Source organism: Prosopis cineraria, unplaced genomic scaffold (assembly GCF_029017545.1).
Source record: "Prosopis cineraria cultivar Desert tree isolate PC_DT_omini unplaced genomic scaffold, ASM2901754v1 PC10, whole genome shotgun sequence".
NCBI classification, from domain to species: Eukaryota; Viridiplantae; Streptophyta; class Magnoliopsida; order Fabales; family Fabaceae; genus Prosopis; species Prosopis cineraria.
Genome location: NW_026555341.1, coordinates 38,477,776 through 38,492,329, shown reverse-complemented (window position 1 = coordinate 38,492,329; position 14,554 = coordinate 38,477,776). Strand labels below are relative to the sequence as shown.

Sequence of the window (14,554 nt, the reverse complement as noted above, 5' to 3'; positions counted from 1 at the left end):
ACTTATTTTTTCGGAGCTCTGGCACCTTATAATCTTAAGTAGAGCAATTTTATCCTTAAACTTTTTTTTAAAGAGCATAAAACTCCCTTTGTTAATGAACCGTTAATTTTTTTCATTTTTTACTAGCGTGACATGTGCGTGAGGCTCACATATAGTATAATGTAAGACTTTGACTAAGTCTTTTGGCACTAATAATTTACCTTTGAACTTTTTTTTAAGGAGCAATGAATACCCTAAAATCTTTTTCTAGTAGCGTTGGGCTTCTTAAAGTCTTGTTAAAATAGAATTTAATAAATATTATTAAAATGTTAAGTATTTTAATATTTAATAATTTAAATATTATTATTTAAACTGTTATACCACCCAATTTAATATTTTAATATTTTTAATATTTTATAATTTTGTATTAAAAATGAAGGGAATGAACCTCCAAATTAATGAAGGGAGTTTTTCTTCTCATTTCTCCATTTTTTTTCTTATCAATTAACTGTTTTATAGTATATTAATGGAATAAGCAATATCTTTCAAATAAATATTTTTATTGTCATTTTGTTAGTCCTGATTGTCATATTTCTAATTTTACTTTTCACATTGCAACATACAAAGAGTATTAAATTTGGGTAGTGTAATATTTTGAAGGAAGATCATTAGTTGACCAAAAAATTACGGAACTTAACCAATATTAAAATATAAATAAGTTTCGACACGCACAAAAAGCGTAACGATTTGCACACTATCTCAGAAATAATATCAAATATCAATATATAAAAAATAAGAAGTTATCTATAAATTTATAAAATGCTAATTTGAGTTGTTAATATTTAAAAATAATTTATAAATTTTGAATTAATATTAATAAATAATAATATTTAAATTATTAAATAATATTTAATATTTTGGAAATATTTATTAAATTTTATTTTAATAAGACTTCACAATACCCAATGCTAATGAGAAAAAACTTTAGGGTGCTCAGCGCTCCTGAAAAAAGAGTTCAGGAACAAATTAGCACCAAAAGACATGATCATAGTCCTACATGTCACTGTACATAGGCCTCACGCACATTTTACGTTAACAACAAATGGAAAAATTAATGGTTCATTAATGGAAGGAGTTTTTTGCTTCTTGAAAAATAGTTCAGAGGTAACATTGCCCTATTAAAGAATATAGAGTGCCCAATATTCCTAAAAAAAAGTATAGGGACAAAATTTGACCTTAACTCCTTTTCTTTTGATAGATGAAAAAAATTCCAAGCATTTTTAAAATATTAACTAGATTTTATATCTTTGGGGATTCAAGAATGAACATCAATAATAACATTTTAAATAATCAACAATTAAATTCATTATTTCAGCTTAAAAAATGTTGACCTCTTTTTTTACCTTTTATTTTTGGGTTAAGATTCAATTTTGCTCTTAAATTATTTTTTGAGGAGAAATGTTACCCCTAAACTACTCATCATAGTAATGTTGCCTCTAAATTAATTAAATTGGAGCAATGTTACCCCCATCATTTAAACGACCATTACCGTAGCTAGTGGGACTACTTTTCATGAGTTAAGGTGTAATTTTGCTCCTAAACTAATCTCAAAGGAGCAATGTGTTGAATCATATGTTTTGATGATTATAAAACTAAGAGAAAAGGTGTGTGTTATATGTGTAGATACATAAAGATTCATGGATACAGATAAAATCTTAAGAACATAAAGAATTAAGAGGAGAAGAAGAAGATTTATAGAATAACTTATTTATTTCTCTTAAATTCAATGTGAAAATTTTGAGAGCTTAATCACATGCTATTAATCTTAGAATGAATGCATTATCTTAGGCTCATAAGTTTTACTTGTACATATTGGGACTTACCTCAATTAATTCTAGCTTAAATTGGATCATAAAAGTTGAGCTTTTCTCTGTTTGATGATTTACGCGTGATTCAATACGGTCCCATGTATGATTTGTCACTCTAGGCACACTGATTGATGCTTCACACCTACATCAGTAGTGATCCACGTGTGATTTGTTACCTGTATTTTTGTGATGCTTTGATGAAGCTTCTGTACTCTAATTCATGCACAGTACCCTTGTGTACTCATGTTTGAATTTTCACCTTGTGTTCCTTTACATATTGTGAAGTTTCATTTCATGCCCGAATGGGATGGTATTCATACTTGTTTTGTCACTTAGTCTTTTGAACACATTTAACCTAAGTTAGTCTTAAGCCATTTCAAGCCTTTACATATTGTGAAGTTTCATTCACGCTTGAATGGGATGGTATTCATGCTTGTTTTATCACTTAGTCTTTTAAACACATTTAGCCTAAGTTAGTCTTAAGCCATTTCAAGCTTGTTTCGTGTGTACACTTGTGTGATTTTTCACTTATTTTTTTTAAGACTTTTCAATCATGCAATCCACTCTTGAATGCACATGAGTACCACGTGTGATATGTTTCAGAGAATGGCTTAGTTTTGTAACTAGCCATTTCATGCATGTGTGATAGAGAGCTCCACGGTTAATTTGTTTTCTTGGATAGATTGAGTTTGTAACTAGCCATTTGATGCGTGATAGTGCGTTAGTCCCACGTGTGATTCTTCACACAGAATTGGCTATGGCATTCTGCTAGTCAATTTATGCGTGAGAACTTGAGGGTCGCACACTTGTTTTGTCACACAAAATGGTTTGTATATTCTTATCCTTCAAAACATACGTGAGTCACCCTGGTGTCACACGCAATGAATGTCACCAATGACTACAAACCAGTTCCAACAATTTGTTAACTGCCAAGATTATATATGTGATACAATTCAAGTCTAAAACAAGAATTTTGATTTTTGAGTGAACTATTTATCCTTTGAGCATTCTAAAAAGCTTTTAATTGTGAATTATAGTATTGCATTCATATATTTATCATTTTCGATAAATCTTATGAAGAAGCTCTCATAAGTTTTTAGGCTTTCAACTACATTTGTTCTATTCTTTTAAGAGAGTTCATCTTTAAAAGTTCTTTGTTTTGTAAAACAAGCTAAAATCTTAAAAAGGAATTTTTCAAGTGAATTGTAGCAACTTGCTGGTTGTAGCAGGCTTTGTTGTTGAATCAAGACTAGTCAAGTCTTATGAGTTGTATTGTGGTTGAAAGCACCCATTGAAGCTTATGAGTTTAATTGAAAATCTTAAGTGTGATCTTCAAGACTGGACATAGGCCAAGAGTTGTGCTGAACTAGGATTAATCTCTTGTGTCATATTTGCTTACTCCTTGCATTTATCTTCCTCTTTTTTAAGTTTACCAAAAAATTTAGTGTCACCTAATTTACCTCCCTCTTGGGTGCTAGCTTATTCAACACAATGTTGCCTTTGCCATTTAAAAATCATAAACATCTGTTAACTACAGCTAGCGAGACCCACTTTTTGTCATCTCTCTAGTTAACATTAACTTAGGTCAATATTTTAAATAAACTGTGGCATTCCAGTTGCTGAATTGGTTTTTGGGGTAATCACTTAATGATGGTCTATGTATAGGCTTTTTTGTTTATAATGCATATGAGAGAGTATATTTATTTATGATAGCCAATTTTATAGACTGATCCACTCAAAATGATAAGAAGTAACCTTTTTACCTCAAAAATGTTATTTACATGCCTTTTATTGGATCAAGAGCTCTTCATGTAATGTTGTCAGTGTGATTTTATACTTTAACTATTTTCATATTTGTCATTGAAGAAAATTAGTATGAAAATTGAGCTTCTTCTCAATATATAGTTTATGATTCATTGGAATATTGGTGGAAAATATTATCACACAGATAAATGCTTTCACATGAATATTGGATGTTAGAAAGAATGTGAATAAAATGGCACTAATACAAAAAGTACTTTTTATTATCTCTCTTAGATGTTTATGATTTTTAAATGGTAGGAGGCAACATTGCTAGGATTTAATTAGCTTAGGGGTGACATTGCTCATTTGAGAATAATGTAAGGGTAAAATTATATTTTAACTCATGAAAAGTAGGCTCTACTAAGTATAGTTAATGGATGTTTAAATGATTGGGGCAACATTGCTCCGATTTAATTAGCTTTGAGACAAAATTGCTACAATAAATAGTTTAGTGACAACATTACTTTTTTAAAAATAGTTTAGAGATAAAATTATACTTTAATCCTTCATCCCCCAAATCTCTTACTTTTTTTCGCATTTCATACCTAGGTTCTAACTTCAATTACTTTTCTGATCGCTCCATCCTCATGCATCGTACAGGACTAGAAACTAGTACAACAAATAATCAAATCTAATGCCTTAAAAATAGGGTCAGATGGAGTATCTATCATATTGCGTTTTTTTTTTTCCTGGTTGTTGAAATATTCTTACAATTTTAAAATAATATGTAATAAATTATGTATAATGATATATGTATTTCATTTGTTTAAATATGCAAAGTAAAATCATATATTTGATATTATAATGTTAATAAAACAAATAATAAAGAATATAAACCATTTGTATTTTTAATATATTTTTCACTTTTTGCTATTATATATTGAAGATTTGAAAAAAAAAAACAAAGAGAAAAGAATAGATGTCTAAATTATATGTTTGTGTGTGTGAGTTTGTGTATACATACGCCTGAAACATAGAGCAAATAAAATGTTAATATTATCCAGACACTTATAGTTAGAATTCATAAAACAAAGAATTTATAAACATGCCCAGAACCATAAGTACTAAGCCATGTTTGATACGAAGTACTAAGTTTTAAGGAATTGGAAATATGATAGGGATTAAAAATGGAAATAAAAATAAGTTTTAAAATTATGCTTAATATATGACCATTGTATAAGGTTTTAGTATTCCCACATAAATGGGGTTGAACAATATTTTCAAAATCGAACTGAATATTAAATTGAAAAAACCAACGGTTCACTATTCACATGGTCCAATTAAGTTGGACCAATGATCGAATCGGTGATATGATAATTAAATAAAAATAATATTAAATGTATGTATAAAATAAATACAAGAAAATAATCTATATATGTTAATAAAATGACATAACATCACTGTAAATTAATAATATTACAATTATTCCCTCAATTAAAAAATATAAGGCATTTTTTGAGGAGTTAGATGTTTAAAAATGCAAGGCATTTTTAATTTTTTAAAGTGTAATCATTGACTTTTTTTTCAAGAGTACCCTCATTGATAATGACTTTATATTTATTGTAGGGTGTTTAATAGGGGTAAATATAAAAATATATAGTTAGTTTGAAAGTAAATAACTATTTTATTGGGAAAGGATATTTGATTAAAAATGCTTTATATTTTTAAACGGAAGGAGTATAATTTTATAACTTGTCAAATATACGTGAATTTTACTTAAATTAGATATAAATAAACTCAAAATGATCTGTATTTACATATATAATTATTAATATCTTTAGAAAAAAAAGGTCTAAAATCATATTTTATACTCCCTTCGTCCCTAATTATATGACATTTTAAAGGAGTTTCTCCATCCTAAAATATAAAACATTTTGACTACATTAATATTTCATTAAATGTACTAATTCTAAATTTATCTTTTCTCTTTCTATAATAATTTTTGTCCCTTCTCTCTTTAATATATTAAATGATAGATATTTTTTAAAGTTTATATTTTTATTTCGAAAAGATAAAATTGTTAAGTGTATTTAATGAGATTTATTAGTATGTGAGATTTTGTCTAAAAGTATTTTATAGTTTAAAATGGAGGGAGTACATATGAATTGTTCAAAAGTAAAGTTTTTTTTTAATTTTTTATTTTTAACCTTTTTGTAATATTATGTTTAAAACCGTATATTTTTTTGAAAATCGCTTAGGTTTTTGGTTCAACTCTGATTTTTAATTCAATAATGACTCAATTTTGGTTTAATTTAGCTCAATTATTAAAGCAGTTTTTTAATCTAAACTGAGCTGACTTTTATCAACAGCCCGACCGAACCAGATCCGGTTTTAAATCATTGGCATTGGCCATTGAGAGCAATCCTAAATATTTGTAAATGGTTCGTAATTCGTATCAAACATGTCAAAGGTAGTAATCCAATGTCAGTCCTTTGCCATCAATGATGCGTCCCAGACGGGCCCATGAGATCTTCGGCGCTTTGATGAAATTTCGAGACTGAGTGAGTCCAGGTAGCTCGTGAAGTGGATGGACGGGTCGAAGAGGTTCCAGTACCACTAGTAGGTTGTATGAACCAAACAAAACAGTCCGAAGTTAACAGCAATGCGATTGCGCGAGACCTATGGTTTGAGACAATTACATGTCCGCTCTCTCTACAGCAAGAGTCAACCAGCGAGACATAGAAATCCAAACCCTTCTCATTTGAAGAAAAAATCCCCCTCAAACTCTCATACATCGAAACATTCCTCTACTGTTAAGGACCCTGACATTTTTGAATGGAACAAGACCATTTCTTCTCACATGCGCAATGGCCACTGCCAAGCCGCTCTTCAAGTCTTCACCACCATGCCTCGTCGAAGTTCTGTCTCATACAATGCTATGATATCTGGGTACTTAAGAAATGGAAAATTTAATCATGCAAGGGAACTGTTTGAGATAATGCCTGAAAGGGACCTATTTTCGTGGAATGTAATGCTCACCGGCTATGTTAGGAATCGGAGACTTGGTTACGCCCGCGAGTTATTTGACTTGATGCCTGAAAAGGACGTTGTTTCATGGAATGCTATGTTGTCTGGGTATGCCCAGAATGGATACGTTGATGAGGCAAGGAATATTTTTGATAGGATGCCTGATAAGAATTCAATCTCGTGGAATGGGTTGCTGGCAGCGTATGTTCACAATGGAAGACTTCACGATGCTTGCCAGTTGTTTAAGTCAAAATCAGACTGGGATTTAATTTCTTGGAATTGTCTGATGGGTGGGTTTGTAAAGACGAAGATGTTACGTGATGCTAGGCAGCTCTTTGACCAAATGCCTGTTAGAGATGAAGTTTCCTGGAACACCATGATTACAGGTTATGCTCAACATGGAGATTTGTCAGAAGCGAAGAGGCTATTTGAGGAGTCTCCAATACGGGATGTGTTCACATGGACAGCAATGGTTTCTGGATATGTGCAGAATGGGATGCTGGATGAAGCGAGAAGAACTTTTGATGAAATGCCCCAAAAAAATGAGATTTCATACAATGCAATGATTGCAGGTTATGTGCAAGGCAAGAAAATCGACGTGGCCAGGGAATTATTTGAGGCAATGCCTTGTCGGAATATAAGTTCATGGAATACCATGATCACTGGATATGCTCAGAATGGTGACATTGCTCAAGCGAGGAATTTGTTTGAGAGGATGCCACAACGTGATTGTGTGTCATGGGCTGCTATTATAGCTGGTTATGCTCAAACAGGTCACCATGAAGATGTTTTGTACTTGTTTTTAGAGATGAAACGAGATGGGGAAACAATAAATAGGGCAACCTTTAGTTGTGCTTTGAGCACTTGTGCTGATCTTTCTGCTTTGGAGTTAGGGAAGCAAGTTCATGGGCAGACGGTGAAGGCAGGATTTGAGACAGGGTGCTTTGTGGGGAATGCACTTCTTGGAATGTATTGCAAATGTGGCAGCATAGAAGAAGCTTATGATGTATTTACAGGAATAGAAGATAAAGATATTGTTTCCTGGAACACAATGTTAGCAGGTTATGCTAGACATGGGTTTGGCAAACAGGCCTTAATGATATTTGAGTTACTGAAGACATCGGGCATTAAACCCGATGACATTACTATGGTATGATTGGTATCTATATTTATTATACATGTTATATGCATCTAAAAATTATTCAAAGCTCATCTTTAGCATGAATTACTCCCTTGCCCAGCTGGAAGTGTGTGATATTTTCATTATGTTTTTACTTATATTATTGATTTTTTTGTATATGTAGTTTATGACTAAATTTTTTTATTACATGGTCAAGCAATCTCCAACAAAAATGTGTGGGATGCTATGATAGTGTATTTGCTAGGAAGGGAGCGCATGAATCCTCTGCCCTATTATGAACATCATCTTCATAAAGAGAATAGAGCTTGCCTTTTCATGCTATTGTATTAATCGCATTCTGGAAATCTTATTTCTGTTATTAATTTGCTTACTTTGTGTAATTAGGGAATGGACACCATTGCTTAACATGGTGTTAAGGATAATATTGGATTGGTTAAGGTGATTTGGGGAATTAATAGGAGAGTTACTTTAGTGGCTCTTACAAGTTAAGACTCCATATATATATATATATATATAACTACTTTTTAATATGAACTTGGTGCTGTTCATGTGTCTGTGTGCCCGCACTTTTAAATTTGTTGATCTCTATACTTATATATCTTTCTCTCATCCTCCTTCCAAACCTCTCTCTTCTCTCTAACCATTCATTTCTCTTGTCTTTAACTTCAAGCAAACTTAGGCAAATTCAGTTAGACACTCTGTACATATACTGAAGCCCAAATGTAGACCAGTTGTATTCTTGAGCCCACTTTGACTCCCTATTAATATTTGTTCCTTTATGGGAGCATTTCTTATCCTCTATTGCTTGTGTGGGAAAAATATGCACCCCTAAAGATTTGTTTATACTATGTTTTCCTTATTATATTGTTTTTATGAGTTATCTGTTACAGAGTTTTCTTTCCATGGAGGTAACTGAGCTAATGGTTGCTCTTGCTAATGTGTTTCCTCTGTCTTGTGATCAAATATTGCAACTATCATTTCGTGTTGGCAAAACACAAAATCCAACCAATGCTGACTCAATTATTCACCTGTTTACTAAAGTTGTAGTATTCAGTGCTATCCAATTATAGTAAATTATACACACACCTATATAGTATTTTTCTCTAGATGGAATACATTAAAATGAATTAGGAAGAAGGAATTTACTTTATGTCATCACATGAGTTATGGGAATCTTATTCTTTTTCTTTTCTTTCTTTTTTTAATAAAATAATCTGATAGCATCGTTCTTTTTCTTTCAGGTTGGTGTTCTATCTGCCTGTAGCCATTCTGGCTTGATAGACAGGGGAATGGAATATTTTCATTCGATGGAAAGGGATTATGGTATAGCAGCTAATTCAAAACATTATACTTGCATGATTGATCTTCTTGGTAGAGCGGGCCGCCTTGAAGAAGCAGAGAATTTGATGAAAAACATGCCTTTTGAGCCTGATGCTGCTTCATGGGGAGCTCTACTCGGTGCAAGTAGGATTTATGGCAATACTGAACTGGGTGAAAAAGCTGCCGAGATGGTTTTCAAGATGGAGCCTCACAACACAGGAATGTATGTCCTCCTTTCAAATTTGTATGCAGCTTCAGGTAGATGGGTTGATGTTGGTAAGATGAGACTGAAAATGAGGGATATTGGTGTGAAGAAAGTACCGGGTTATAGTTGGGTTGAGGTACAAAACAAAATTCATACATTCTCAGTTGGGGATTGTTTCCACCCAGAAAAAAATAGAATCTATGCCTTCTTAGAAGAGTTAGATCAAAAAATGAAGCGTGAGGGGTATGTTAGTAGAACAAAATTGGTTCTGCATGATGTGGAAGAGGAAGAAAAGGAACATTTGCTTAAGTATCACAGTGAGAAATTAGCTGTAGCATTTGGAATTTTGACTGTACCGGCTGGCAGACCAATACGTGTCATGAAAAACTTGCGTGTTTGTGAAGACTGTCATACTGCCATGAAATACATATCCAAGATTGTTGGAAGACTGATTATCTTAAGGGATTCTCACCGCTTTCACCACTTCAGTGAGGGAACTTGTTCTTGTGGAGATTACTGGTAACAGTGATCAGATATGAGATCAGTAGTCCTTTTCTCTACATGCAGATCTGCACCAGTGCATTAAAGGGCATAGAAAGTAAGAAGTGGATTTCACTTCTTCCTTGCCATTGTGTAATTAGTGTTCTTGTGAAGGAATCAAACAAGCTAGAGGAATATCAGCTAATCAGTATGACTCCAATCATTTCAGAATGACAAAGGAACTATTTTAATTGGACACTTTCTTTATAGCGAGTGATGGAAGTTGGATTCTGGGATCTTTTTTAGTTGTATTCCAGAATGCAAATTAAAGAGGTCTAGAGAAGTTGGACGGAACAGATAACATGAAAAGAATAAAGGAAAGAGGATGCTAGATCATTGCTCTTTGCAAAAACAAGCTTATAGCCTCTTATTCCTTGAGACATCGGAGACATGAAAGAGTAACTTGCTTTAAGCAAATACATCTTAGCTGATTGGATAACGATACATTTCATTCTGTTCAATCATTCATGCGGGCTGTGGGTTCTTCACATTGGGTAATGAAGATTACTCCTTTATTGCGAGATGTTGTGTATTGAAAATTATAAAGAGCAACAGTATGATTATCAATATGGCTCGACGCTCAAATGCTTCCAACAATCACTTCTCTTGATTTGAGGTGCGCTTTTATTTTGATACTTGTAATAACCTTAGGAAATTCCAATTCTACTGCATCTCAATCTTCCTAGGGTGCTATTCTGCCCATTCTTAGATATATCAATATTATTGCTACTTCCAGAGAAAAGGAAAGCCTGTAAAAGACTATTTCAATTTCAGAAATTTATGTTGTTAAGTAAAGGTCCATGATTGGTTTTATTGATAGAAGAATCTAAGGTACAATCCTTAGATGTCTGCTATGAAGTTCTTTAATAAAATTATGTCAATTCAGAACTATTTAGAAGGAGCAAATAGTGGAAAATTGAGATGTAAAAACTATCCAAGTATTATGTTTATGTTAGAGAACTTGATAGCTGAAAACTTAAAGAACTTAAGATTATAAGTCTTGTCCTCTATTAAGATCTCTTACAAGTTCATTCACATCAAAATCTTGTACCTATGATACTACATCGAGACATTATCAAAGGTTATTTTCATTACTCAAAGCGTCTAATGATGTGTACACAAAAGTTGGTATTGTATGTGCGCATGTGCATTCAGATCCTCTCCTATTATAGGAGACGATCCAAACTAGTGTCCATGTGCTTGGACAACACAGCAGAGGATTCATACTGTGTTCACGTGCTTTTGCAAATCTTGTCTTGGTTCAAAATGTAGATTTCACCAAACAGTTAAAACATGAACTACCTTGTATTGTCACTCAAATACTAGCTTTATCTAAAAGGTAGATTCGTGGAAGCTAAAGCAATAAATTATGTATCTACTTGCTATTATATAAAGAGTTAGACATTTTCATATTGGTAGTATCTTTTTCTTATGTTTTTCTCTTTGAATTTTTTGCAAAGCTCAGGAAATTCACTGAAATAATCCACATTATATCATGTCAAAGATTAAGTGCCTCTACTCAGATCATCAGGTAAGCTGAGCATACTCTATTTTCCTTCTTCATATATCTGCTTACATACGTCAGATAGCAATGAGGCTAGCCAAATAGCAAAACCTAGAAATCAAATTGTAGACTTTTTAACCTTCACAAGTTGACTTGTATCTTGTTATATGGCAGAATTTTGCGAAACCTTCCTTCTGGTTTATGTTGAATTGACAATACTCAATCGTGATATGCTGTGCTCTATGTCTTGATTTAATATCATTTTCTTTGTCGAGATTTGTTTGTAATATCTAAATTCATAATTGTAAAGTTCATTGTTGTCGGATCTCACAGATATAAGTATAATTTTTATATATTGTCCTGACATTACTTTCTATTGATTTGTAAATTTTATTATTAGAGTTTGATCTCAATATGAAATCCTATGATTGGATTTATATTTCTTAACTTCTTTATAATTGTACTGCTTTAACTATACCTTCCATAACTGGCAAAAAAAAAAAAAAAAAACTATACCTTTCATAACATATAGTTTATGTTGAGTCTTATGGAGATAAGATCCTTCACTATAAGAACAAAATATGCATTATCATGTAAGTGATTGCAACTTGACAAGAAACTGATGATTTGATGAAAAGTGGTTGATTAAATTTAAGAACAAAACTTGTAATTTCTCAAATCTTATTAGGATATGGCTTTATCAATTTTCCAGTTTGGTGTATAATCTATATAAAAACTAAACATGGCCGAAGCTCTTGTAAAGTATTTACTCCCATGTCTTTCAAGACCAGTCTATTTGGTCAATTAATTTTATATTCGAACCTTTGTTTAATCTGCTGCAACTATATTTCATGTACCTGGTCTTTAGATATAATCTTATAGGTTTTATTCCTCCCTATAAACAAAGCCTGAAACTTCGCCTCTGCAAGAAAAATGGAAAACATAAAAGTTTCCATGAGTCGCGCGCTGAATTTAGATGCCTTTTTCCTTTCATTAAGAATTTATATCTCCTTTAATAAAATCCCAGATATCTTTGCTAAAACCCATTCCCTACTTTTTAATAGACGAATCCAACTCAGGGATTTCATGTGAAAGTGATGTTTGAATGTTGGGAAAAGCATCCAAATCCAACAAAATGAATTGAGAGTTTAAGAACTAACATGGAATACCGACTTCAATAATTTCCATATCTTGCCTTGCTTTTTCTGGAATATGTTCTAGGAGATTGACAGAATGACAGGTTTCTTCCCACCTACCTGCCTATATAATTTTGGCCAGATTTTGAAACCTTCCTTAAATGAGTCTAATTTTCCTCCATTAGAATCACAAAGCTGCACCATATTTAATCCTTGATAAGACATAGTGCTCCTTACTCTACACACACACACACAAACACACAACTGTATTTCAATTTTGGCATGTTGAGTTATAGGTTGGAAAATTCTAAGATAATAACAGTCAATAATGACTGTTTCTTAGCGGTGCTTTCTTCTTACCTTTGATATGCCACACCTTTAAAGTATAATCAGGTCCATAAGCTCAATGTTTTAGAACCGAAGTTCATGCCACCACCCAGCTCTTGGGCATCTTTTATAGTTCCTTATGAACTTGTTCCACTTGTTGGCTCTCATCGGTATATGAATCCATTTTTTGGGCTCTGTCTCACGAGCACTGTTTGTTTCTTTGTTATTTGTTACTAGCTTTTGGCGTCTGTACGTTTTTACTTTATCATATCGACACAGGATATTGAATTCTTCATTTACGTTCATTATTAGTTTAAGATTATTTATCGTCTCTTATCACTTATTGGAGAATGCACTTGTATATAGTTTTTCCTAGTCTTCTTTAAGAATCACGATTCTAATTCGATTGAAGTGAAGATATCAAAGATGATTACAGAACAAAATACATTGTCTAATCTGGCCCATTCCAGCCCAACCTCTTTTTGGGCTGGATTCCACCGGGCCAGGCCACTAGGCTGCTAACAGCTTTTATTCCTTTTTTTTTTTTTGACCAGCTAACAGCTTTTATTCACCTGGCCAATAAATTTTTTTAAACCCTCTTGTTCTTGTCGTTGACAATCATATTTTCAAAGAAGGTAGCATGTGTTCTCTGATACATTAAAAAAAAAAAAACAAACAAGAAGAAGAAGGTAGCGTGTTAACAGGACAGCTTCCCCCACCCCCAAAAGCAAAACTAGTAAGCTTATTAAACTCATGAAATGAACGTCAACTTTAAGATTTGGGACCATCTTCCTGCTGTTCACACGAAACTCCTGATGTCTGATTTTGATATATCTAGTGAGTTTAATGTTATTCCCTCTGTCCGAGTCTCCGTCCCTGTACGTAGTGTGTTTTAGAAATTTATTATATCTAAATATAAAGGATATCATGATATTTTACAATAATTATATAATTTTGCCCTTATTTTAAAAAAAAAAAGGTATATTAATTGTGTGCTTTACTCATCACTATCATAATATTAATTGATATTATTAGAAATAAAATTAAAAATTAAACTAATTAATGTGATTTTAATTAAATAATAAATTTTTATTGACATGTGAATATGATTAAAAATGCTTTATGTTTAGGGATAAAGGGAGTATTTTTATTTTTTTTTTCATACAATAGTATTTCTATCTTTTTATTAAAAGTGATCAGGTATTAAATATTGGCATCTCTGTCGCTATTGCCTCTCTTGTATGACGTTTTGTCCTTTAGCTTCTTCATCAAATGATCAAAACTAAAAACGAAAGAAAGACGTGTTGTTCTTTAGCTTCTTTATCAAATGACTAAAAAAAAAAGAGAAAGACAGGGAGGTGGAAAAAGGAAAAATTGCAATGTTCGAAACATCAATTCAATCTTATGGTCCCATTTGAGCTAAATCAAAATTAAATTTTTAAAAAAACATAACTTTAAATTTATACATTTCCCTCACATATTGTTATAAATCTTTATATATACATATTGATTTGATTGATATTTTAGGTTCCAATACTTATATTTTTAAATGTTTTATGTCCTTTTAAGGTATTTACACTTTATTCATTTAAGAACTTAAAATATTAAAAAAAATATAGAGATTTATAACAAAATGTGCGTAAGGTATAAAAATTTAAAATTTTCTTTTAAATTTTTAAGGAAAATAACACATAACCCCAACCCCTTGCATAAAAATAATTGGCATAGAAAAAATGAACAATTGATATGTAAGAAATAACAACT

General features: G+C 32.0%; 1 protein-coding gene across 3 annotated transcripts; it reads left to right on the top strand.

Annotated features, from left to right (window-relative positions):
* Positions 1-6,040: 6,040 nt before the first annotated feature.
* LOC129321449 (pentatricopeptide repeat-containing protein At4g02750) lies at positions 6,041-11,711 on the top strand. Of its 3 annotated transcripts, none has more exons than XM_054967212.1 (4): positions 6,041-7,767; positions 9,000-10,439; positions 11,289-11,354; positions 11,502-11,711. In XM_054967212.1, exons 1-2 carry the CDS (start codon positions 6,253-6,255, stop codon positions 9,804-9,806), a joined length of 2,322 nt encoding a protein of 773 aa, XP_054823187.1. In that variant the 5' UTR covers positions 6,041-6,252; the 3' UTR covers positions 9,807-10,439; positions 11,289-11,354; positions 11,502-11,711. The 3 variants fall into 3 exon arrangements, with proteins under 3 accessions (XP_054823187.1, XP_054823189.1, XP_054823188.1); XM_054967214.1 differs by having other exon boundaries at positions 11,284-11,354; XM_054967213.1 differs by having other exon boundaries at positions 11,284-11,711.
* The last annotated feature ends 2,843 nt before the right edge of the window (positions 11,712-14,554 follow it).